Source organism: Anopheles gambiae, chromosome 3 (assembly GCF_943734735.2).
Source record: "Anopheles gambiae chromosome 3, idAnoGambNW_F1_1, whole genome shotgun sequence".
NCBI lineage: Eukaryota > Metazoa > Arthropoda > Insecta > Diptera > Culicidae > Anopheles > Anopheles gambiae.
In genome coordinates this window covers 41,798,501-41,824,746 of record NC_064602.1, presented here as the reverse complement: position 1 = coordinate 41,824,746, position 26,246 = coordinate 41,798,501, and the positions used below count along the sequence as shown (strand labels likewise).

The window sequence follows — 26,246 nt, the reverse complement described above, 5'->3', positions numbered from 1 at the left end:
TTTTTTTCTTAGATATCCATCTCCCAGCTTTTTTTGGAACCTCTTTATTTTTTTCACTTTTATAATGGTTTGGAGTATTCCCTAAAATAAAGAAAGTACAGCTTTATCGCGTTTAAACAGATTAGTTTGGACATTGGTCAGCATTTCAATTAAGTCGGAGGTGTTACCGAAACAAACTGTGCAGCTTCTTCAGTGTATGCCGTTGGGAAAGAGACGTGGAAAAATTAAATTGAAAAAACATCTAATCAGTCCAAAAATCCAGCAAACAGTAGCAAAAGGAAGCACATTAATTGATGAAAAATTTAAGCAATCCAGAAACAACAAAAACATCTTCATTTGCTCAGGCAGCAGCAGCAGCAACAGCACAACCGAGCACATGAATTGAATATATTTGCCACCGAAAACGAATTAAAATGTCGATGCCATGTAAAGTCGAAGACCTTTTCAACGAGCGTCGAGATAAGCGTGCAAAAAATAAGTCCTTGACAAATGTTTGACTCCAGTGTGTGTAGCTTTGCTCCATCGCTTTCCGCCACGGGGTTTGTTAATCGAGCCTCCATCTATCGGGCAGCCCGAATGCCCGAGCATCAAATTATTCAAATTTTGGCAAAACGGTGTCAATTAATTCGTTTGCCCCCAGTCAAACGGTTGTCCGAAGGTGGGTTTAATCAGGCGCTTTAAACGGCCTGCTACCGGGTTTCTTCCTTCTACGGGCACAACAAAAAATCACGTCTCTCTTCTACTTCAATTATAAATATACTTTTATTGGGGAGGAAAAGAAAACAAAAACAGAGTCGAAACTGCAACACTGCAACTGTGCGAATCTGTACACGGAAAATCAACAGTAGCTCGGGATAATCTGAACATCCTGAATCCAGAAATCCAGCAAACCTATGAGACGGGAAAAAGAGAAAGAGACAGACAGAATGAAGAGAAGGGATTGCATTTAATTATTTGCTCCGGTCCAGCACTGACAGAGCTGTTGAACATTTTAACAACCTGTAAACAACGTTATTTAACCCTCCGCAATCAATTTAATCTTCGCGCGGCATTCGTACTCCCGGCTCGATCTTTGACTTCTGGTCGTTTGGATACCGCGTTCTCAACCACCACCATACCTTCCACCGTTCAATCCGTACTCCGTGCTCCCTTTCCTAAGCGTTGAAGGGGCACATGCTGATGCAGACACCATTTATCAAGCGCGCCGGATCTTGCCGCCGACCGCCGCCGCCGGACGGTGAAACGGATTTGAATTATTGGACGCAGTTGCAGTGAATTTCAAAAGGATACACAGAAAGACCGGGGGTCCGGAAGACGCTCCAAGAGCAAGACAATAACGAGGAAGCCGAGCGAACCCACCAACCAACCCTACGCATTGCGCTTTTGACGCTGGGGTCGAAGCTACCGCCGCTGCCGGCGGCTGCTGGTATATGAAATCAGCTTAGCAAAGAGCCCCCTTTTGCCCCTTGTACGGAACTGGCCTACCGGTGTTAAAAGGCGTGGATACGGGAAGGCGTAAAACAAAGGTGAAAAGTTGTTAAACCTTTCCCCCTCTTGGTTTTATCCAGCTCCGTCGTGCACCGTGCATCTTCTTACGATGAAAAAAAAAAAAACAAACCATTTAGCGATTTGATCACGTCTCAAGCGACGAACCCCCTTCTCATCGTCCCATAATCTGGGAGTTAAAGGGTAAGCTATACGCGCACCCACACATCTTCTCATGCGGATGGAAATGTTATAATCCTTTGAAACAAAACATGAAATTTTGTCAAGTTTTATTATTTTTTTTTTATAATCTATGATAGAAGACATCCCTCAAAAATTCGAGAACTCCATTCCAGTTCATTTGTTTCACAAATTTTTCTACAACCTCTTATCATCAGAACTTTTAATTATACAAAAGCTACCAATTGCTAGCATATTGTGCCAGTACAGGTATTACATATAGTTCTAGACTCTTCAGTTCGATTGTAGTTCAAACAACTTCTTCTATGAATCATATCTGTTCGCCAAAGAAACCCCGATATTTTTCATTTGGTACTTCAAATCTAAATATTTTGGAACTTTTAAAGAACTTAGACCTTTAGACAATGACAATTTGCTCGGAGACAACTCAATCAATGGTCGTTTTAAAATCATAAAATATTAGTATTACTTTAAACTCATTTTGTTCACAAAACAAGAAGTTTTCCAGATTTTTCTTTAGTTTTTTTAATAACACTCAATTGTGCAGCCAAACACCTAACTTACACCGGTCATTTGTTTCTTTTCGCTGCTTCCACAAACGCGGCTGGTGATGACAGACAAATAAAATGCCTGCAATAAACTCCGCTTTATATCCACCGTCCTCAGTTATAGTGTAGGACGTTACTCATCCCGTTTTCAAGAGATTAACCACACTTCCTCCAACCGAGCACTGCCAGTGTCCCCGGAGGTAGCACTCAGTACCGTCGACAGTGGCCAAACCGTCCGCTTCGTTATTATTTATGATAATTTGAAAATTATTCAAAAAAGTATCACTCCCGCGAAAACAGAAGGTGTGTGTGTGCTCCGGTGTGGAAACAGGACAGTGAAAAGTAGAAGAACAAAAAACTCAGGTCCCTGCAGCACTGTAAAAAAAGGCCCCGGAATCTCAAAGAAGTCTGTCCTTTTTTGTTAAGCATAGAAGCAAACAGAGTTACAAAGTAACTTACCATAAAGCAAAGGAGCAAGTGATGATGATGATGATGATGATGATGATGATGATGATGATGATGGTGTTGGTAGTACCGGATCGCTTATCCCTTCCCTTTAAATTTGGGCAAGGTTTTTGTTTTTTGTTTTTAGTTTCAGTGCATATGCTGTACCTTCTTCTGTTTTTATTATCAGTATCAGTAGAGCTGCGCGTAAGAAAACCCTTCGGCAGTAGCGCGGGTCGGTCGCGATATCAGATTTGATTAATATTTAAATCACCCAGGCTTCCGCGTGCATCCTTCCCCCAGCGACGCTTTACAGCCACTTTATCTGACGCCCTTCCTCTTCCGTGTGCCCTTTTTCCCGTGTTTTTGTTTTAACGTCAAATCCTTTACTGTGCTGCGGCTGCTGTTGTTGACGCATTTGTCTTTAGCGGGTTCTTCCGCGGACACGCGGTGCTTTAAACCTGCAGCCGCTCCACCTTCTAGCTGCTTGGGTCATGGCATGTCTCGAAGCGCAATGACAAAACTGTCCCAAACGTCCCGTAAAGTCTTGGAGGGTGGCTCAAGATGGTAACAATGATTCATTGACCGACGAGCGGAAAGGTACTTCGTAGGCTACACGGATGTGAACCACCCGTAGGCACACAGCACGGCGACAGTTGGGCCCGTTTTTTTTTTTAGTTCTATGAATGAGTGTGGATGTGAATGAATGCATTATTCATTCAAATCCGTTTTGGGTGTGATTTTTTTTCTCTCCACCATAACCAAGTCGAAAGCATGGCAGGATGGGTTTTCACTCCGTCCCTATCATTACACAGGGAGGAGAGCTTAAAATTACTCATTTCCACTGCACGAATTACACACGAACCGCAGAGCCACCTCGTTTCCATTCTCGGTTGATTAAGGTCGTACAACAAATCACACAGCAACGGTCATGGAGGAATGATTAAATCAGTACCTGTAAAAATCACCCCGCCCCCCCCCCCCCCCTTCCCTTTCCATGGGTTGGGTATGTCCATCTTTTTTTTCCTCCTAGCGAGGTCATACTAATACACAACTCCGGTTTGCTGCTTGACGTCAAGAGAAAACATTGATGACGGGATAAATCAAGCGTTGACAGGGAGCAGGGACTTGCAGGATAGTAGCACCACCACAACAACAAACCACCGTCAAGTCCCGAAGGCCAGTTATAACTATAGCCGTCATCGCTCCATCAGCACCTCTCCGCTGGTGGCGGTAGGAGGTTGGATGGTGTTCCGCTTATCGGTGCGGTACGATCGATAATTTCTATTTCACGTATGAAATCACCATCGGTCAGCGAAATACAGCCAAGATGAAGTAAAGAGAAAAAAAACCATCGGGGAACTGGTCACCGGGAAACAAGCCGGGGGAGGAGGAAAAGAAAATAGCAAAAAAGAAACAATTTAGATTCGATAGGATTTCCCCAGGAATTTGTTGCAGGAAGCATTCGGTAGGAAGGCAACGGGCAAACACGGGAAGGAACCTCAAAAGAGATCAGTATAATGGATTTCCTTTCCGCCACCTACCACCTACCATTTACCGTGGTTTCCTGTTCCACGTGGTCCCTCCTCATCAGGCCAGGAATATCCAGTGTGCGCGCAAAAAAAAAACAAGCGTAGCAAAATCAAAGCGCCCAGTATCCGTATCCGGTACGGATGCGGAAACCATCCATTTCTCCGTTGAGGATGCTGCTGCTGCTGCGATGCTGTGAAGCTAAGCCGAAAAGAGGACGAAGATACCACCCAACACCTGCCCAACACGAAGCTCTTCAACCCGTCCCGCAATAGATAGATTCCCCCGTTTGCCGGTGAGGATGTCTTAAGCGGGGGAGAGAGGGAGCGCCTCCTGTAAGCCACTCCAGAGAGGCAGAGGCCGGCAGAGCAAGATTATTGATTGAGATGAGGGAGAAAAAGTTTTGAAATGTAATTACCACCGGGGTAGTTTCCGAAAGTCTCTCTCTCTCTCTCTATCTTTCTATCTCTTTCTCTCCCGCTTTGGGTTTGCATGGTTTGAGGAGTTTTCCACGCATTTTCCGATCTTTTTTCACCCAACGAGCACCACTAGCTCAATTTTCGTAAGGGTGGGATTTGTTCTGTGTTTCCTTCATCACTAGCTTCTTCAGGTTCAAAGCTGCCGTTTTTCTTTCTTTCTCGTCCTGCTAGATTTTGGTCTAAGAACTTGGAAACAGAGCACCACGAGAGAGAAAGGATATTTGATGATCGTATCAAAGTAAAAAAGACAGAGAGAGAGCCCATTGATGATCGTGATGATGATGATGCTGAATAAAGTTGGTCCAAATCCAATGATTATTCCTCGTACCACATTGATGAAGTTCTTCGCTGATTTTTTCTGCGTGTGTTTGTTGTTTTCCTATCTCTATGATGTTGCTTATTAGTTGCTTCGTTTGTTTTTGTACCATGAATTATTCGCAGTAGGAGGAAGCATTAACGGCTAGACTAGGTTCTCTGTGTTATATACCTTAATAGATAGACAACCTTTTTATCACGCAAAAAGAGGGACGCTTCCGTTGGGAGGAGGTTCGCTTTGATTATTGAACGAAATAGTTCCACCACTAATTGCAACGAGGCGGGCAATAGCAGGACGAAGAACCATCCAGTTATTACATTATTATAAGCGCTGACCATCATTTTCCGCTCTCGTGACATTCGTAAAAGCTTTTAAACCATCAATTTTAGGGCGGGAAAGAAGCGGGTAAACCACGCTTTAAACTGATTGTGCACCTAACTGCAATCGATCTGGATGCGATTAGAGCCGCAACACGCTAAATATGCACCATATGTGTGTGTGTGTGCAAGGGACAAGGGTCCGACTGTTGCACTGGGTTGATTCGTATCTCCTTGCCTGCTTTGCGTGGTGGTGCTAGCCGTAACAAGCCACCACCATTACGCCCAACAAACGGCTACTAGCGCTGACCACCATCAGGGCTCACAGGACCGCTTCTCGGACACCTTCGGGCGTTGGACAGGATGGATGAATAAAAGCGATTTTTATCAGCCGAACACTTCGTGTGGTGACAGCAAATGACTGTCATCATTGAAAAATGTGTTCCCTCGGTGCATCGGTGGAGGGTATCCCTTTTTGTTTTCGCTACTCCTGCCTGTCACCAAAGCACTATCAATTTTCCCAAACCTGCAACAGCACCGCCGTCAATATCGTTGTCTTCTTTCCCGCACAACGCTGGAAGCCATTTACCGTTCACGGTAAGACCACGTATGTCACACGAGAGATAAGTTTGTGCTGGGTTAGGGAATGGCATGATTTAACCCGGCCAACGACAGCGACTGAAACTGGCAGCAGAGCGCTCACAAGTGAACATAACATTTCATACTGATACGGCCAAATGGCCGAATAAGTAAAAACAAACAATCCGTACACACGCGCCGCACTGGTTGGGGGAGGGATGGAAATGCCTTTTAAAAGCATGGGAAAGGGCGTGCGGGTGCGGGTGGTACTACAGGGCGGCTCTTAGCGGTGACACACACATAACAACAACGGTGACAGAGCCAAATACATTTATTTTTCTGTTTTTACCACCTCCAACCTGCACAAGATAGAGAGACTATGGGGGAGCGCTGTGTATGGATTGTTGGTTTCCTTTTTTGTGAGTTTCTTTCCTCAAATACCTTGCTTTTTTGTACGTCCAGTAGTGTACAGCGGATGTGTAGACTATAATTATGCAGATAAACCCTCTCGCTCTCTTTTAGTACACAAAAAAAACCCCTTCATAGGAACTGACCTTCTACCCGGTCTAGGCCGACAGGAATAAAAAGAACTAATGTTTTGTTTGTCCTCTCCACCGTGGCAAACGGTAATGAAGCTAGGAGGGTAGTTGAGGAAACTAAGGGCTGTGTATTGCGCCATTCAAATGGGTCAACACGGTGATGGACGACAGACACGGGCATTGGAGTTGATCTAAAAACGCTGCCAGCGCCTCATAACGTTAAAATGATATTAAAACTATGTAAACACTTTCCTGTGGCCCGGTGATGGAGCAGCTTGAGGTAGTGCTTACAGGGGGAAGAAAAAGGAGCATAGAACCAGAGCTGAGGAAGGGAATTATTAACGATCCAATTTTCCCGTACGGAAAACGTACATTAAAATGTTGGTTTTGTTGTGTTTTTTCTTCTTCTATCATTTCCTCCTTTTTTCGCTAATTCCTCCATTATGATTACTTTCATAGCTTATGCAGATGTTAGTGTTTTTCGTTTAAATTGTTTGTGTTTCATTTTAATGTGGCATTTTAAAGCTTTTGCTCTTTTATTTGTCTTATGTCACAATCTTTTTTTGTGTAATTTTTTTCAGTGTATGTGGTTGATAGTTTTTATCATTTTTAATCTTTTTTGTTTATATTCTCTGTTTATCTTTAATTATTTTCAAAGCTATGTGTCAATACTTATCACCATAAACTATTTATTTTTTATTAACTATACAACAATAAGGTTCATTTTTGTTTTCTCCAACTTTATTTTCGTGTCATTTTTTGTCGCTATTAGACACGTCTCTTCCGTAAAATTTCTTATATATTGCATTAATTCAGTCGTGATTTTTGTAACATGTAACTTTATCATTTTTATCAGAATAGTTCTTTACTCCTTCGAATACTCGTTTGTTTAGCTTAGAATGTCTCTCAGTCCACACTTTACATAATTAACTATTCGTAATGCATCAAACAGAAAGTTATATACATTTTTCAAACGAAATGTATAATTTATTTATTTTTTTTTATTGAAAAATTCCTTTTAAACCATTAAACTTTGATTCGTTATCCACTGTTCGTTTGTTTGTTATTTCGCGCTCAACCAATGCACAAATGCACAGTTATTGCACCGAATGCTGCACCCAGCTCTAGCGCGCCACGGGATCAAAAGATCATTGTCAGCAACATTTGTTACGCTTGCGCTTGAATACCAGAACAGAACAGCGAGCAGCAGAAACATTTGAATTCAAGAACCAACGCGTTCTCTTGAAGAGCAGGGAAACAGATTCAAACAGCTTCATTGTAGATAATGATCTCTTTTTCATATAAAAAAGATAGATTTTTTTTGGCAAGTAGCAACAGTTTTCCTACTCGCAATTCAATCAATTTTATTATACTACTATACTCATATCACACCATACGGTCTAATCGTCATTCCAAGTCTCTCTAATCAACTCCCGATGTTTCTTTGCAAAAATACGTTTCAAAAACAGAACAACTTGCCTTCCGGCAAGACAGTAATGATCCTTAATTTTGTTTTTTGTATGCATACTAAAAACCATCCTATATGCATACTGACTCGCTTTCCCCTTCACATTAAAGCTATCATCCATACAGTGCTGTAAACGGTTTTATTGGAAAATCATTTTCTTGTTGCTGGCTTGAGCGTTTTCGAAATCAATTCTTCCTACACTCGGTTCAATCTTCTAGCGTGCCCCCTTTTTTGTATGTACCGAAGAAAATGGCAATCGAATCTCTTATCTTGTTGCCTCCGCCTTCGAACCGGAGGAGAGGGTATCGTCCATTCAAAGATTCCTATGACATGCTGCTCGCTTCGCTTGCCTTGCGGGGGGCGGCTAACATTGTCGCTTTAAAATTGTCGCCATAAGCAAGCGCACACAATACACAACATTACCGATCACCGAAGATGATGACATCGATCGATTTTCATACTCTCCCGCCCGCTTAGAAGCGCACAAGTGCGAATGATAGTGTGCAATTCCAAGCAAACGCGCTTCATTTATATCACCAGCACCACTGAGCAGGCAGGAGGAGCGAGTGATAACAGAGAAAATGACTTCTCAGCCTTCCCTCCCCCGGCTGTCTGTTGCATGGTGTGTGTGTATTGTGCCATTTTACATTTTCTACGACCCATGAAAGAGGACCGACAAGAAAATCATCTCCAATTATCACTCACACTTCTTACCCGACATCTTACGCGCCCACCATTATGTCGCTGTGGTAGATCCTTCGGTGGAAAACGGGGACAATACCACACCAGCAGCTTCTCTCGACGGTGTGTGTGTGCCCGCTCTGTCCCCTGCTCAGCTCTGTCCAAAAAGGCAAACGAATCGTTTGTTGGCTTCTAAACGATAAGACGAACGGGAAGAAGAATCTCGCGCTTGGTGTCTGGGTGAGGCATTTTTTTCTCTCTCTCGCTAACGTTTACTACGCCTCGAAACAGTCGTATTTATTTTTTATTGTTATTTTTATACTGTTATGCAAATTAAAATTGAAGAAAATGCTAAACGTCATTTACTTTTACAACTTGTTGTATCTTGCCCGCCAGGGCCATCATTTCGCCGCTGTACACAGGACGACGGACCCTCGGTTACTTCATCCCTCCGACATCCGAGAGACACTGTGGTCCTGCTCTCTTTGGTTTGGCACATTTTGGTCACATTCTTTTTTTAATTTTTAAACACATTCCGCAAGCACATTCCACGAAGAAAGGGGGAAGGTCCGTTTATTGTTCTGCTGTTATTGTTGTTGTACCACAGTTTTGGGGCTCAATCGGGGTGTTATCCCTTTTGTTCATTCATTACTTGTTACGCATTGTTTGCTTGTGTCATTTCACTTTCTTTCTTTTTGCCCAGATCTGTTGGTCTTATCTGCTCCGGGTCGGTGGAGTTCCATTCGTTGGGCTCTAACATCTTCTTTTCTAAAACAAAACGGATAGCAAACAGGCAGTTTGACCTGTTTTGATTATCTTTCAATTAAAATGATTATTACACTCCCCATACGAAGGACAGCTTCGTGTCCTTTTTTCCCTTAATGTTCCGCGGATCGTTGATACACACAATTAGACACATATTTGCATATCAAAAGGGTGGTCATTTCTCCCAAGGTGCTGCCCCCCATCAGCATTATGGGGTCGATGTTTAATGGGGAGGAAAAATAAAAATGCAATAAATAGAATGGCTCATCTTGATCCTTGTTTTTTGAATGGTTGTTTAATGTATGCTTTCTTCTCTCTCTCTTTTTTACTTGCAGGAACCGGCAATACCAACACGGATGGGTCGTACAAACCCTCCTTTCTAACCGATCAGGAGCTGAAACACCTGATACTGGAAGCCGCAGATGGATTTCTGTTTGTGGTAAGTCATCGAACTCACTGACAAAGCTTGCCCTTGTTTAGTCATTTCGTTTCACTCTCTTACCTGATATTATTTTATTCTGTGCTTGAATTAAACGTGAAGGTTTGCAACATAAGAAAGAGCGCCTTGTTCAACTGTATCCTTTTGGCCTTTTAACAGTGAAAGAATGGCAAATTATTGCATTAAGCTAATTACTGTTTTTACTTTTTCTCTCTGCCAAGAACAGTTCCATACTCGCACTGTAATGCTCTATCGTGCCTTTAAGTCTTAACTGCACCGAGTATCACCCCGAACTAAAGCGCGTTTTGTCTAGCAGGATGAGCAAAACTACTGTACAGATAATGCAACATTGAGCATGCAGCTTGCAGGACTGCACTGGAAAAAAGCGACTTAAACCGGGCAATAGACCCCGGTAAGATGAATTGTTTCTCGAGAGTAGTAGTTTTGCTCTTTTTTTTTTACTTCACTGCTGGTACAGTGATCGTGCGAATTGCATACTAATTACCACTTGCCGTACATTTTCCAACGCTTGTCCTTTTTATTTAGTTGGTTTAAAAGGAGGAAAGAAATAGCTGGCGAGACTGTCCCGTCGCATGGAGTGCCTCTAACCTTTCGAGGCTTCCCGAAGGGTTAACAAAAGGTATTTTAAAACTGTATTCAAATTGCTAGACACTGCCCACCCCAGGCAGAGGTGGACGTGTACACCACAAACGTTGCATAAAATTAGGCTAAAAGTGGCCGGTTTGAATTAAATTGATTTAAAGCACCAAGATTGTAGATTGTATGGGGAAATATACTGTCTTACAATTGTTCCCATTTCAAATAAAGCATTATCTGCAGCTTAATATATTATTCACACTTCCGTTTCCCTGATAGTATCATTTATTATTATCTGGTTCGGAAAAGCTTACCACCCTCCCGAACAACGGTGGTTTGGTGATAAAAATTATTTAAATATCTCATTAAAATTCTTCCTTCTATCCTTCCTTTCCCTCCCCTATCGAATGAATAAATATTGGAAATTAAAATTCATCCAAAACTTATCATTGACTTCCCGGAATGAAATAATCCAGTGCTGTACCTACCATCACCACCACCGGCTGTGCAGGCGAAAATGGGAGCGATGGTGAAAAGATGAGCTGGGGAAAAGTAAAGATGAATAAAATGCTAAGAATTTTCCAGCCAAAGAAGATGGCACAGAGTGTAGGACGGATGAGCAGAGCAGCAGAGGCGGAATGCTGAAGGTGTAAAGAGAAATGCAAATTTTAACGTTCAATACATATCAGTTGGATAATTTATTTATTTCGTCCCAGGCCCATCGCTTCTCTCCGCGGTAGCGGCTACATTCCACACCGGTGTATGTGTGTCTTGTTTTTCAAAGGTTCTGCACTCCCAGTTCTGCATGGGGGGACTGCATGCCCTCTCAGCCTTCTGCCGCTGGATAATACAACTTTGTTTCCTGCGAGCCGATGCGAGGATAATTCCATTCCGCATCGAGATGTGGGGATGGTGGAACTGGAAGCGTTTCATTTCGTCAGTTCCACTGCGGCCGCTTCCTCCGCTACACCACCACCACCACCGAAGGTGCGAAGGTTTTCGCATTATTTATCGTCAATTAGAATGCAGCTGGGCAACGCAGGGCAAAATTACTCATTAGGCATTTTGCAGCCCTCTCTCTCTCTCTCGTCCTCACCCGAAATGTTGGACCGAGGACGGTCCACCGATCCGAAAAATGCAAAACATCTTCAACAACGGACCCGCGGGTTGCTATACCACACCGCCAAACCAGGGGGCGTCCTAAGCGGCAAAAGGAAGGCGCGGAGGTTTGCCGGTTTGCCTTGGCTCGCGTTCCATCATCATTCATTTCGGACCGTGGGCGTAAAATCGGTGGCTGGAATTGATAATTTCGCCACGCACGCACTACATTGATTAATGTATTATTTATTCGCGAGTTATCCGGACCGAGAAGCATGGCAAGGGATGGAAGCGAACAGGGGGATGTGTTTTCCAGAGAAAGCCGGAGAGAGTATCAATGAGAAAATAAGAGACGAGCGGACGAGGTCTGAAGTCATAGAGACTTACGAAAAAAAAAACACACAGAAGGTCCGGAGGTCTTAATTAATGCACTTTTAGGGCGGTTCCGAGAGATCTTAAAGCCCGCTCGTTAGTACACGGGTGTAAGGAAATTTGTATTGCAGCTGATTATTTTATAACTTGCTACAAACGCAAGACGGTTTAGCTTTTAATTGCTTCAACATGATTCGCACACTTTCAATGAACAGTTTATTTAATGTTTTCTTTGTTTTTTGTTTTTGCTTTTTTTTTTTCAGGCGGGCTGTGATACAGGACGCATCATTTACGTGTCCGACTCGGTGACACCGGTGCTGAACTACTCCCAGAACGAATGGTACAGCGGGAGCCTTTTCGACCACATCCATCCGGACGACATTGAGAAGGTGCGGGAGCAGCTATCGACGCAGGAACCGGTCAACAGCGGACGGATACTGGACCTCAAGACCGGCACAGTCAAAAAGGAGGGTCATCAGTGTATGTATCAAACCGCGTTAACGGATCCTGCTGTAGTATAGAGTGTTGTGCAGATCTAAACAGGGTTTTTGTTTTCAACTTAACTTAGTCCAAATTAGAACTTAATACATATCGAAACAGCTTAATGTCCTTATGCCTGAACATTAAATGGGACATCAGATGGAGCTCTTAGGCCATATTTTGTAAGAATATGCACAAAATACAATGTTCATCATTCCACAAAAATCATCAAACTTCATAAGAGACACAATAAATCCATTCCTCAGTAAGCCCTCTATTCTCAGTTAGGTCTTATCTTTTTGTGAGTTCCGAGAATTAAGTATTTCGGAAGAGAGTATTGATGGGCAATTCAGATTCTTAATATGTACGAATTTTAAAAGTGATTTTAATAATCTAAATCTCAATTTTTGAGATTCATGAATCATCAAAATGACTCAATTAATCTAAATCTCTAATTATGATATTCTGGAAGCATAATGAATCTTCAAAGTGAATCTGAATCTGTAATTTTTAATCAAAGAATCTTCAAAGTTTCATTCTTGGTTTGCCCTGTATTTTTGTGCCTAGTAAAGTATGTTATAGTCATGGGTTTAAGTTCCGCGTTCCATGCGGTAGTAGTTCCGAGTGATACGTTATGGCTGACCCATGCTTGTGCTATGTATGCTCGTTTGAAACCCACATCTATTCTTCCAATACAGCAAATATTGACGCTTTAGAGATACATGAATATCTAGATATTCATTTTCTTCCAGAGATCTATAAATCTTGCATGTTCTTTTAAGATTCATGTGATCCTTCAAATATTTATGATGTTTTCATATATTTAAGTGAATTATATGAATCTTCAGAATTCATGTTAGCCATTAATGAACCATTAGAGATTCGATAAGAGATTCGTATCACTCATCACTGAAGATTCATATGAACACAACACTCAACACTAAAGATTCATCAATCACAACACTGCTAGACAGCCTACATTTTCATAATGATCGTGATTTTCTCAATTGATCCCGTCCGCTGCACAACACTGTATCATAACCTAAAACAAACAATTAATATATTAATTTTTGCCACCCTTTTCCCTCTTCCTGCCACCCAAAACAGCATCGATGAGATTATGCATGGGCTCGCGGCGGGGGTTTATCTGCCGGATGCGAATCGGACCACTGACACCGGAATCGATGGCACTGGGCCATCTCAACCGGCTGCGAAGGAAAAACTCGCTCGGACCGTCGACCGACGGTCACAGCTACGCGGTAATGCACTGCACCGGGTACATTAAAAACTGGCCACCGACTGGTAAGTATTGTTTGTGTTGCGCGGTACGCTTTCTGTGTACTGCTAGGGGAGAGCCAACTTTCAAAAGTTCGAAAACATTCCTTTGCGTGAGTGGGTGAGAGAGAGAGAGGAGGAACACTTTTGCACTTTGCACTTTGGAACGCTCCCGGTGACGCGTTAATTATGATCCGCCGCAAATTCAGATATGTTTCCAGGGGTGACGATCGACCGGGGGCAGGACGACGAGCTGCACAACACGCACTGCTGTCTGGTGGCGATCGCGCGGCTCCAGATCACCTCCTCCACCACGGCGAACGATCTGAGCGCGAACAATCCGAACGAGTTCATCTCGCGCCACGCCATGTGCGGCAAGTTTACGTTCGTCGACCAGCGGGTAATCGGTGTGCTCGGGTATCAGCCGGTCGATCTGCTCAACAAAAGCTGCTACGATTTCTTCCACCCGGACGACATTGCTCATATGAAGGAAAACTTTGACCAAGGTAGGTGTGCTGAAGGTGGAGCCTGTTTGCGGCCCTTCTCTTAACTAAGCCATTCTTCTTCACTCTCTCTCTCTCCCACAGTGCTGAAGCAAAAGGGCCAAATGTTCTCGGTCATGTACCGGTTCCGGGCGAAGAACAAGGAGTGGGTTTGGATGAGAACGCAGGCGTACGCCTTCCTCAACCCGTACACGGACGACATCGAGTACGTGGTGTGTACGAACAGTTCGGCAAAGTAAGTCAGCACCACGCAGCCACGCAGGAAAAGCCAGAACCTCATTGTACAACGTCATTGCTGTTTGTTCTTCCCACCAACAGGGCACTGCATTCATCGCACGACACGGTAACGGCACCGGAGCAAACGGACACACCGGTCGCGTCGTATCCGGCGCCCGGGCTGGACTACACACTGCCCGGCCGAAGGGACACGACACCGTCGAGCAATATCTACAATCCTCACAATCTGATTTCACACTTGCCATCGCAGCCGCAGACAGCAGCGCAGGCGGCCGCCGCTAGCAGTATTCAACGGCCGGAAAGTGCACACAACCCGGTGCAGTACAGCTACAATCCGACCCCATCGCCAATACAGTGAGTGAAGAGCGGAGTGATGTGTAACGAGTTTAGCTTTACCTACTTGCCGTTTTCCTTTTCGTCCCTCCCTTTTCCCCAGGTACGGTTCACCGGGAACGCCTAGCGGAGGTGCGGCGGGTTCGTTGGGGCATCTGCCCAAAACTAACAATACCTCGCCAACGCCGGCAGCCACTGCGTGGACCCTGCGACAGGTAAGCATTCTTGCCGGTGTTGTTAATTCCAACTCCCGTGCCGTCGTCTAAATCTCGCGTGTTTTTTCTCACCCCCTCCGAACACACACAGCCACAACCCGTCACCGAAGGTTACCAGTACAGTGAACTAAGTCCGAACCGGTCACCGACCGGACCAACCTACACCCAGCTTAACGCATCCCGTCAAACGTCCACCTTTACGCCGTCTTCGCAAGCCGGTCCGGGTAAGCATTCATTAAGAAATGTCCGCATTACGGCCTTCCAACTAACATTTCTTCCAATTCCCTCTCTCTCTCTCTCTCTCTCTCTCCCAGGTATCTGGAGCGGTTGGCAGTCACATCATCACGGCACCGGTCCGGAACCGATGCAAACGGGCGGTTCGGGCGGTACAACCAACGGGCCCGGCTCATCACACACCTCCGTGGGGTTGGGGCAAGAGATGGCCACAGATAACGCCCAACAGCAGCAACACATGCAGCAGCAGCAGCAGCAACATCCAGCCCTCCACGGGACCGCTGGCGGTGGCGGTACTGGAACCGGAACTGCCGGCGGCGGTGGTGGTGGCGGAGGCGGTGGTGCACCACATCACGTACCGCCCCATCCGCAGCATCCACACGCGCACCATCCGGTGCAGCATCCGCACCATCCGCACCATCACCACCATCACCATCCGGGGCAGATCCACCCGGGGCATCATCCGGTCGTCGGGCAGCACCCTGGCCAGGGGCACGAGCTAACCGATATGCTGCAGATGCTCGACCAGAGCGGGACCACCTCGTTCGAGGATCTAAACATACACATGTTTAACACACCGTTCGAATGAAACCTGCTCTACTACGGTGGCTACAATGGGTACGAGTCGGCGGCCAGTGTTGTCGGGCAGGGAAGCTGCTACGGGATCGGCACGAATGGTCCGGTCGCTGCCTCCTACCCGGCCTCGTCCGGCTCCGGTAGCAGCAATAGCAATCATCACCACCACCACCACCAACACAACAGCACCTCCGCTGCGTCCGTTATGGCGGTAGCTGCAGCAGCCGCCGCAGCCGCCGCAGCCATATCATCTTCAACCACCACTGCACCACCGTTACGGCCCGAACCGATGGCCACTGATGCTGGCGGCATTGGTGGCGGCTTCAATGCGCTCCACGGGTACGGCGGCATGATGGTGCATGAACATATGTAAATATAAGCAGCGAAGAGGAGAACGGTTTCCTCCCTCCAACCGACCCCGTTTTGATATGGTTCTTTATTCCAAATAACCAACCACCACCCCCAAGTCCAAGGTTTAGAGAAAAAAATCACCCTATACACACACATACACACAAAATGCGAAAAATCGTTTCATGCATTTTGTGTTGTAAAGCTTTCCCCGTTTTCCACCTCCCTCTTGTGTAGAATTATGAGGCCAATTTAAGTAAGGAAGAAAATTAGAAAAGCTAGCTTACTACTGGTAGGTGCTAATGGCAAATGCTAGTTTTGATTTACTTGTGGCAAAGCAGGTTATTCCCTCCCCTAGATGCTTGTTAGGTTTTAAATATTATTACTTTTGTTTTGCTTTTGAGAGCAAATTTAGCAAAATCCGTTGCGTTTTTCGCGATCCGATTTTAATGCAAAACCAACACCCCCCCTGGAAACAGCTATTTTTGCAGCAGCAGCAGCAGCAGCTACTCCTAAGCTATGCGAACTGGTGGTGTACTACCTAGCTGTACTTAGCTCGGCTCCAGGCAAATCTTAACTTATTTATCCAGCGAATGCGGTGGTACGGTTAATAAACGCCGACCACCGGCATTGGATCGTGCGCTACCAGCGTCACTCCGTAGTTAGTTACTTCAGTTGATAAGTATAGGACAGTTTTCATTTTTTTAAAAAGCAAACAACACTCGCTGAAAGCAATTTATCTTTGAAAACACTGAACCGTGTTTTTCCCCCCATTTGTTTTACTGCAACACACAAAAGTAGCCGCGAAAAACTCCTTGTCCGAAGAGTCGTGTTTTGAGTTTGGGGTTTCCTTTTCGCAAAAAAATCATCATTCACTTGTATAAAGGAGGAATTTATCATGAAACAGGATAATGGAAAGTGTGCGTGTAAAGCGTTTTAGTAGCAGTAGTAGTGCAGTAGAAACAAAAAGAGTCAGAAGTGATTGGAGGAATGGAAAGGAATACTCGGATACAGCAACACGCCGAACAAGCAGAAAACCATATTGTATAGTTACTCGATACTCACGCGTGGATGAGACAGATAGACACACCAGAGATGATGGGCAAAGAGGTTCGGTGGGTGTGCAGATAGCGAAAAAACGAAAACACAGCTCTAAACGTAATTTAAATAATCTTTTGAACACTAATTTAAAGTAGATAAGTAAGTAAAAATGTAGACACGTGCGTGCAGCAAGGGAGAAGGGTAAACGCAGACCCTTCCCGTTCTCGCGTTTATGGTGCGATAAGGATAAGAAAATGCGGGGAAAGTAATGAATGAAAAGAGGAGGCATCACATCAGGAGGCCAAACAGAATTATTTTAGTTTCATTTTCCACTGCACAACACAACCATCAACCAAACGAATCAATGAATCAGTTGGCAACAGTAATTAGTTTATCGAATGGGGGGGTACATCACGTCTCTTTCTTCCGCTACACTTACTTGCTTCCGTTTGTTTAACTCAATAATCGGAAAAGTGCTCTACCGTGTGGAGAACAAACGCATGTAAACACACGTATTACGTTCTATCACACGAAAGCTGAGTCATCATGTCGGACAAAGTTCGAACAACAAGCGCGGGTATAGTCTTCGTTTTCCCCCCCATTTATAACGACTCTACTTTTTAGTCGATTGTTTTCCACAATACCGATGATATACAACCAACTTCCAAAGTCGCTTGGATTCCAATTTTGTGTAAGCTTAGGAAAACCACTTTCCCGTTTTTTTCTGTTTATTTCCATCCATCTGTAACTCATTGTAAAGAGGAAAAGTAAGGAAAGAGAATAGTATTAAACGAAATGAAACGTAAAATCGGGACTGCACTATGGGAAATGAATAATATTTCTTTCTTCGGCAGCCCTAAAATATCAGTTACGATAGAGAAACAGAAAGAGCGGCAACAAACTAACAAAAAAACGAAAGTCAAAAATCTGGTAAAAAGAAACGCGTGTTGTTAAACTATCATGAACAGTTATAAAGCTTGTTTGGTTTATGTAAAAAAAATGAAGCGAAAACTACAAAATTGTTTAGCCGATAGGTTTAGTAAAGAAATGTCGTAACAAGAGGAAGAGCGGAAGCATAAAACAACACAGTAAAAAACACATCCATGCACGAATGAAAACGAAAACAACAAAGGATTACAAAATCAACAAAACTGTTGTGTGGTTTCTAAAAAGCAAAAAAACAACTAAATTAAACAAAGGAGAAAAGTACACGCTGCTAATACTATTCACAACAACTTCCCTCCCAGCCCACAGAGTCAGTAAAGGAGTGGTAGAAAGTGAAAGAAAGAAAGCGAACAGAGAATTAAATTAAATTACAGAAGCAAAACGCGACTAGAGGAGCTAGGAGTAGAAGTGTACTGGGGCATGGTGTAGCGAACGAAAGAATGAATGGAACGAATTATGCACATATTACGGCAGATGCTAATGCGTGGAAATATAAATATATATATACAAACAAAAAAAAACTGCATATAAATATAGATATAAATACAAGAGCGAATGTGTAACTCCTTTTTTTAAGTAAACTAATGTGAGTGTGTATGAACCATGGGCGGGTAAAACGTAAAGAGCAATTTGCAAGCAGAGAGAGAGAGAGAGAGTATCAAATCACACAGACCGCAGAATGTGTAGTAATAGGGGAAAAGCTACATAAAAAAACGAAAGGAACATACAATTAAGAGAAATCATTTGGGGAAATGAAAAAAAACATAAAAGAGGGCAAGATATGATGAAGGCGCAAAGAAGAAAGCAGAAACAGAACAGAAAGGACGAGCTAGACGATATAAATTACTAATTCAAGGAAGAAAATCAAGTTTAATATAATAAAAGAAAAATTAAAAATTAAAATTTTGTGTAGTTCAGTGTTTTCTTATTTCAGCTAAAGAACAAGAAGAGTGTAAGTATTGTGGCAGCCAAAATAAACAATAAGTAATTGTAATATTTTTTCTATATAAAACAACAACACTAAAACAAAGAAAACCTTTAAACATACCAGCAATTAACGGCAATTGTTTGCGTTCAAAATAAACGAAACAAATCCTCCCTCGACAAAACCCGGCACGCACTGTGCCCACGCGTCCCACCACAACAACAAACCAAACCGAGTTGCATACAAAGTTTCGTTTTCGGCCACCAGGAAAGCAGCCCGCGCAGAAGGTAGCGGCCCCCGAGCGCCACAAGGAAGAATTACTGTCCCACTCTAACCCACCGTTTGGCGAACTCTACCTGCGCTGCCTCCGTCGATTGCTTCGCGCCCGGTGTTCGTGTGCTGCCGAACGTGTGCAACCGAGTTCGACGCCGGCCTAACCGAGAAGCTTCTTCTCTGACCACCGGCACCAGGAGCGCAGCATTTGGAGCAGGCTGCTTGCACAACGGATGCCTTCGCGGACACGCACTAGTTACAATTTCATACATGAAATGTTTCACATCATGGTCGAAATGGTTTATCTTTTTCACCGGGTCACTGCAATCTTTCAATGCGGGTGACATTTGCGACCGAAAAAAAAGCCGAAGTGAGATCAGTGTGGCCAGATTATTTAGGCGGTTTTCGGTAGGCGCATCAAAATTTTATCGGTAGTTTTCGGTAGGTTAACCGTCTTGTGTACGACCAAAAAACATCACATAATCGTACAACCGCCTACCCAGGCAGGCCATACATTTTGTATGGAACAATGATGTTTTTCGTGGTTAAAAGAGTATATCTTTTGAATTTCTTGTAAGCTTTGAATGAAAACTGTCTTAAAGGTCCCTAATAATGTTTTATAACATATCGTAGTAAGATTAGAATTTTAAAAATCCTATGAATATTTTTTTCATTCGAAAATATGTTCTAACTTTTCTACCATAACTGGCCAGGCCACATGTTTTAAGTGGATGATTAGTCCTTTTCTATGTTTTAATTACATTCCTCTCAAAAGTTATATATATTTTTCAATTGTTTTGCTTGTTGTTTAAAAACATATGTTGACGATCTATGCTCATCATTTTTTATTAAAAACCGGCTACGAGCGGCTCCAGACAATTTCGGAACCTCCTCCACTCCAACCCAACGGATCCGGCTCCGAAGCTGACTCCGCACCAGCTGCTCCGGAGCCGGTTCCGTACCAACGACTCCACGCTCACGGCTGCTCCGGAGCTGGTTTTTACAGATTGCACCAAAAATCATTTTAAATAATGGAAGATCCATAATTAGCTGAGTAAATAATGTTGAAAGGAATCTATAACAAATCGATAAGTTTTGAACATTGTTCAACAATCACACCATCACATCGGGTGTTAGTTTCTACACTTGCGAGATGATAGATTCTTTTTTTTGGCTATCATACAATGCCGTCTCTATTGAAACGTTAGTCCAGAGCCGTTGGTCCGGAGCCATTAATTCGTCGCCGGCTCCGGGGCTGTTGGTACGGAGGTACGGCTCCGGAGCTGTTGGTGCGGATCCGGCTCCGGAGCTGTTGGTGCAGAGCCAGCTTTGGAGCCATTGGTGCGCTCCAAAACACCCATCCCTATTCGGCAGTAACACTATGACACTATGAGTAACACAAAAGTATGAATGTGTGTGTTAACTTTCAGCCAATTCTATTTCATTTGCTTGTAGTGGTTGGCATCATTTTAAAAGAGGTGATTTCAGTGTTAATTTCAATATATTGCTACACAACAAGCAATAAAATTTAACTGTACACAACTGTAACCGCGCGGCTACATGAGGTGAAATTTACAGCGAAATGAACTATTTGATAGGTGAAATATCTGATAGATACAGCTAAAGAGTTGGGGGAGATTAACCTAATGCTCAAAATGAAACTTCCATCTCACGAGAATATGCATCCTTTATCTAAGGCTGGAAATAGACGAACCGAGATCGTCGCGGTACCGCGAAAGTCGCGCCAGTTGTAGAACAGTTGAGCTGTCAAATCTTCCGCGCCTCCAATCGCGCCTGCTGTTTCGCAGAGATACCCAACTTCGGTATTGCTGAGATTTTCGCGGTAGCGCGAACCGATTATTTTTACTTTTTCTGGCGGATTTGTGTGAAAACTCGTGTCGAGAAATGAGTTTTGTATTTTATTTTGCATAAACTATGTGAAATAAATAATTTGATTCGCAAATTGATAGCAAAATATTTTTTCTAGGCACATTCAATCGTCACCAGACCTCGGATGGTTCCATACACGAACCGCGATTATCTCGCCTATCTGTCAGATTTTATAACTTAATTGGCAGCTCAAGTCATACGCGAATTTCGCGGTACCGATGATCTCGGTTCGTCTATTTCCAGCCTAAGATATAGATTAGATTTGGGTCAGCGGTTACACAAATGAAGGTCTTTCTGAAGTGTCGATGTGAAAATTGTACTGGGAATTCTAAGCCAAAGAAAAACTAAGATGCACATTTTTTTCTCAGTGGTGGCAAGTTCTTTTTCTAGGGGCTCCACCCGATCGCTTAGGGCCGCAGCAGTGCTCCATTGGATACAACTTTATCGTACGTGCTGTCATTTCATTTTTGCTGGATTATTTAGATTGATTTGATTGTTTGGCTGAGTTTTATAGTTCAATGATTAAAAAAAATTAAATTATTTCCTTTAAATCCTAGCTATATAAATACGTTACGCACACATTTGTAAGCGATAGTGTTAAGAACATGATTATACTAGGATAAGGATTAGATTGAAGAGAAATATAGAGCTTTCGGAGTTGAGCACTCGAAGCAGACGGACGCATACCGTTTATCTTCTTAACTTACATATACATCAGTATTTCTGGTCACTTTGCCCACAGGACAAGGCGAGCTTTTTGGCGGCCACCGTCGCAAAACCGTCGCAAAACGTCAAAACCGACGTCGCCAGCGAGCGAAACTCGCGACGATTTCGAGGCGCTGGCGACGGTCGTTTTTGACGTTTTGCGACGGTTATTGATCTTTCGAGCGAGCTTTTGCCCTGCGAGCCAGTGTGGCCAGATTATATTGGCAGATTTCGGCAGGAGCACTGTTAAGAACGCAACCATTTAACCTTCGTTTCTAAGACCAAAAATACACCCTCATCTTGTGAGTAAAAAATCAAAATGAGTTGATACAACAGGTGGGCTTATCCAGTGCAATTTGACGTCTAAAAACGAAAATAGGAAGAAACCCTGGTTTGACAGTTAGATTCATAACAAAGTGAATGCTTTGATGATTTTTCTATGGATTCACTACTAACTTTATAAACAATTTTCACAATTTTACTCGATATTTGAGATATTTCGATGGTCTGTTGAACAGGAGCAAAAGACATATGCACTGGCACTCTGATAAATTCCTCACTTTCAGTATAAATTCATATTTGGTTCGCTTGGTACACTTCTCCTTGCTCGCTGACTGAACGGATTCAATAATCGTTTCCTATATATCAGATTTTGCTAGGGAACTGTGTTGTTCCCAAGCGCCACAGATTAAGCTTAAACGGCTGGAAAATTTAATATCCATAGTGTAAACTATGTAAATGTTACCTTAGTTTTATATACGTCTCAGAATCATAAGTCAACCATTAAGAACCTTGATTCTGCTGTCACACTGACAATTGTCGAACGCAATGAAGAAGAACAATAAAGATGGAGACAGATCGAGTTGAACATTCGAGCAAGAAACAACTTCAGGCTTCCGTTATTATCTTCAGTAATTTTATCACCTTTTACAATAGAAAAAAAATGAAAGCTCCACAGCTTCATTGGTTTGATCAATAGATGGCGTATTACAACTTTTCATTATATTTCTATCCTTTTCTTGCAATGTGTATCGACAAGTTTTATCTTATCATGACCAATATAGCCTTCTAACTTTCTAAGCAAACATCTATATGAATGGTCGTGTGGTCAGATACGCGGGTATTAACACCAACAACCATTACTCAAATCTCACTTTCTTCAGTGCTGGCGGTTTCCGTTGGAGTTTAGTATTTAAGCAATCGTATCGCCGTTCTAGTTCTAGCGATGCATGACTTCAATGCGAAACCATACAACAGTACAGAGGAAATGAGAAAGCTCTCCTCCAAGCGATGAAGCTCAACTGGTTGGGGTATCCCCCCAAATAGCCAGAATTGCTTAAGCAGCTCATTTTGGCACGCTAAAGATCGCTGCTCTAATTCGCCTTTTGCAGTAGATAAACAGCATCAAAGTTCTATGAGGGTCTTTCAAACAGCGCCTAAGCAGCTTCCTTATGCCACGATGCCAGGGATTATTTTTCTTTGTGTTTTATTTTCAAGCAAGCGTCATCGATGAAATAAACAACAAGATTTGTTTCGTTTAATCACATCCCAAATAGCCAGCTTGTACTTTATAGCTGATTTAGGGCTGTTTAACGAAAAATCGTTCCAATGTCGTACTTTGTGGCTGATTAAGAGATAGACGGCACTTTGCGGAACTATGGAGCTTTTTAACAGGCACATGGTACTATTTGGAACTTTGCGGCTGATTAACACAATGTGTAGGGTTCATGATGGAACTTTAAGGCTTGTTAACAACGTGTACCGAACTTGGTGGAACTTCATAGCTTTTTAATGCATGACATCGGTACAAGGTGGGTCTTGTCAAAGTGTCAAAGACAGACGCCGCCAATCATCTCATTGCTGCTGTACAAGTTAGAATAGTTCTTTGAACAAGGGATTTTGAAGGAAGTGATTGTGATTGTACAGTAAATTGTGATACGTTTCGTGTAATTTATGAATATTAAGGGTTTAAAAATATACACATGTACACAAACAAAACAAATCCTGTTGTTTATTTCATCGATGACGCTTGCTTGAAAATAAAACACAAAGAAAAATAATCCCCAGCACCGTAGCTTAAGGAAGCTGCTTAGGCGCTATTTAGAAGGACCGCCTGGAACTTTGATGCTGTTTATCTACTGCAAAAGGCGAATTAGAGCAGCGATCTTTAGCGTGCCAAAATGAGCTGCTTAAGCAATTCGGGCTATTTGGGATATGTATATTTTCAAATCTTTTGTATTGATGAATTACACAAAATTTTACACAATTTACTGATAATTCACAATCACTTCACTCAATATTCATTCTTCAATTAACGAATCCAACTTGTGCAGCAGCAATGAGATTATTGCCGGCGTCCGTCTTTGACACTTTGACAAGAGCCACCTTGTACCGATGTCATGCATTAAAAAGCTATAAATTTCCACCAAGTTCAGTACCCTTTCTTAACAAGCCTTCAAGTTCCATCATGAACCCTACACATAGTGCTAATCAGCCGCAAAGTTCCCAAGAGTACCATGTGCCTGTTAAAAAGCTCCATAGTTCCGCAAAGTACCGTCTATCTCTTAATCAGCCACAAAGTACGACATCGGAACGATTTGTCGTTAAACAGCCCTAAATCAGCTATAAAGTACAAGCTGGCTATTTGGGCCTCCAACAGATAGCGCCACCAGCTTTTTTGCTATTTTTAGAATGCATGAGTCGTTTGCCGTCTGCCAAACTAAGTCTTTCTATATTCCGTTTAGGTAGAGAACTTGAGTCGTTTAGAAGCCGTTTAGTGGTCGTTTAGTGGATTTGTGGCACTTGGGTTGCTATCCAGTAATCTTCAGATCATCATTTTAATCCAAGAACTGGCCGTCGCGTAGGGTTTTTTGGCTTCTTTCTTCGTGCTACGCCTGAGCAAAACCACATACAATTTCTGCGAGATTTTGTTTAAACTTCAAGGCATACTAGATTTTGTTATGGAGCAAACCGTCAAATTGTGTGTCGATGTATTGGTGAGAAAGAACACCATAAGCCCACCTGATATATACACTCACTTTGGTTAAATGGTTGCGTTCTCAACAGTGCTCCCAAGGTGGATTAATTATATCAGGTGGTGGATTAGGGCCTTTGGGGGGTCGCCATAGTTGAGGGACTTTACGTCATTTTAAAACCGTTAACCATTGGTTTCCGCACACAAAGCTTAGCAAAAGAACAGATTTCTTTGTTACTACGTGCAATTTTGTGTTTCTATTGATTTTATCGAAAAAATGAGATATATTAACAAAAGATTTGATGATTTTTTTTATGCATGAAATGTAAAATCATGTGAGTGAGAGTTCTAATCTCACGTAAATTGTCCATGCGGCTCGTAAATAATGAGGAATTAATGAGAAAATTGAAAAAAAAAATAATGCTTTCTTAATTTTTATCATCAAAAATGTCGAAAACACAATGAATTATAGAATAAATTCACGGAATAACACAAAATAACACACTTTAATCCATGTTTTAATGTTAAATAAGAACTCGCGAAGTCCAAAATAATTATCCAAAATATTTTTATTAATATTTAATCGAAAAAATGGGGTAAATAAATTATATGAACAAATTTAATAAATTTAAAAAAAAAATTGAATCCTGGGGATCTTACGTCAAGTGACGAATTGTCAAAATGCACTAGAGTCCACCACCTGATATTTTTAAATCCACCTTGCAGTGCTCCTACCGAAATCTGCCAATATAATCTGGCCACACTGGCTCGCAGGGCAAAAGCTCGCTCGAAAGATCAATAACCGTCGCAAAACGTCAAAAACGACCGTCGCCAGCGCCTCGAAATCGTCGCGAGTTTCGCTCGCTGGCGACGTCGGTTTTGACGTTTTGCGACGGTGGCCGCCAAAAAGCTCGCCTGACCTGCGGACCAGTGTGGCCAGATTATATTGGCAGATTTCGGCAGGAGCACTGTTGAGAACGCAACCATTTAAATTTAATCACGGCGCTCTGCCTCGTGCATTTTAAAAGCATGCAATAGAGCGCATTCTCTCCGTGAAGGCGCTCCATCCGCCATTTTTAATTTTCAGCCCAAAACAACGGACTTCGGATCCGATCTTGGGCCGGACCCCCACCGTGTGTTTGTACCTACCCCGCGACTGAAAATTTAATTCTCTTTTTCTGTCAGGTGAGCTTAAACCGCGGACAGCGAGATTCAAATTCAAATTTAAATAATTTTCTTTGACGAGCAATTCTCGGAATCCCCACAACTGACATGTTCTACTTATTAGGAACATTAAATTTTAACGGATAAAACTAAAAAGTGCCAGGCAAACAAACGTGCATCAGCGCGATAAGGCCCGTGTCTGTGCTCCATCGGATGCGATTTTATCGGAAGGCCTGTCAAAATTTTATATGAGATTTGACAGATAACGTC

The 26,246-nt window shown here is 42.9% G+C and overlaps 1 protein-coding gene across 10 annotated transcripts in view; it reads left to right on the top strand.

The window, feature by feature from the left end:
* Positions 1–18,948, top strand: part of LOC1279156 (aryl hydrocarbon receptor nuclear translocator homolog) — a 199,886-nt gene extending 180,938 nt beyond the window's left edge. For 8 of the 10 annotated variants that reach the window (XM_061660569.1, XM_061660571.1, XM_061660570.1 and 5 more), the window contains 9 exons: positions 9,688–9,791; positions 12,122–12,338; positions 13,446–13,640; positions 13,823–14,119; positions 14,201–14,351; positions 14,435–14,707; positions 14,790–14,901; positions 14,993–15,125; positions 15,216–18,948. In XM_061660569.1, coding sequence (XP_061516553.1) covers positions 9,688–9,791; positions 12,122–12,338; positions 13,446–13,640; positions 13,823–14,119; positions 14,201–14,351; positions 14,435–14,707; positions 14,790–14,901; positions 14,993–15,125; positions 15,216–15,724 — 1,991 coding nt within the window. In that variant the 3' untranslated portion in view covers positions 15,725–18,948. The remainder of the gene's footprint in view (positions 1–9,687; positions 9,792–12,121; positions 12,339–13,445; positions 13,641–13,822; positions 14,120–14,200; positions 14,352–14,434; positions 14,708–14,789; positions 14,902–14,992; positions 15,126–15,215) is intronic. The other 2 variants (XM_061660568.1, XM_061660566.1) reach the window with 1 other exon arrangement.
* Positions 18,949–26,246: the final 7,298 nt, after the last annotated feature.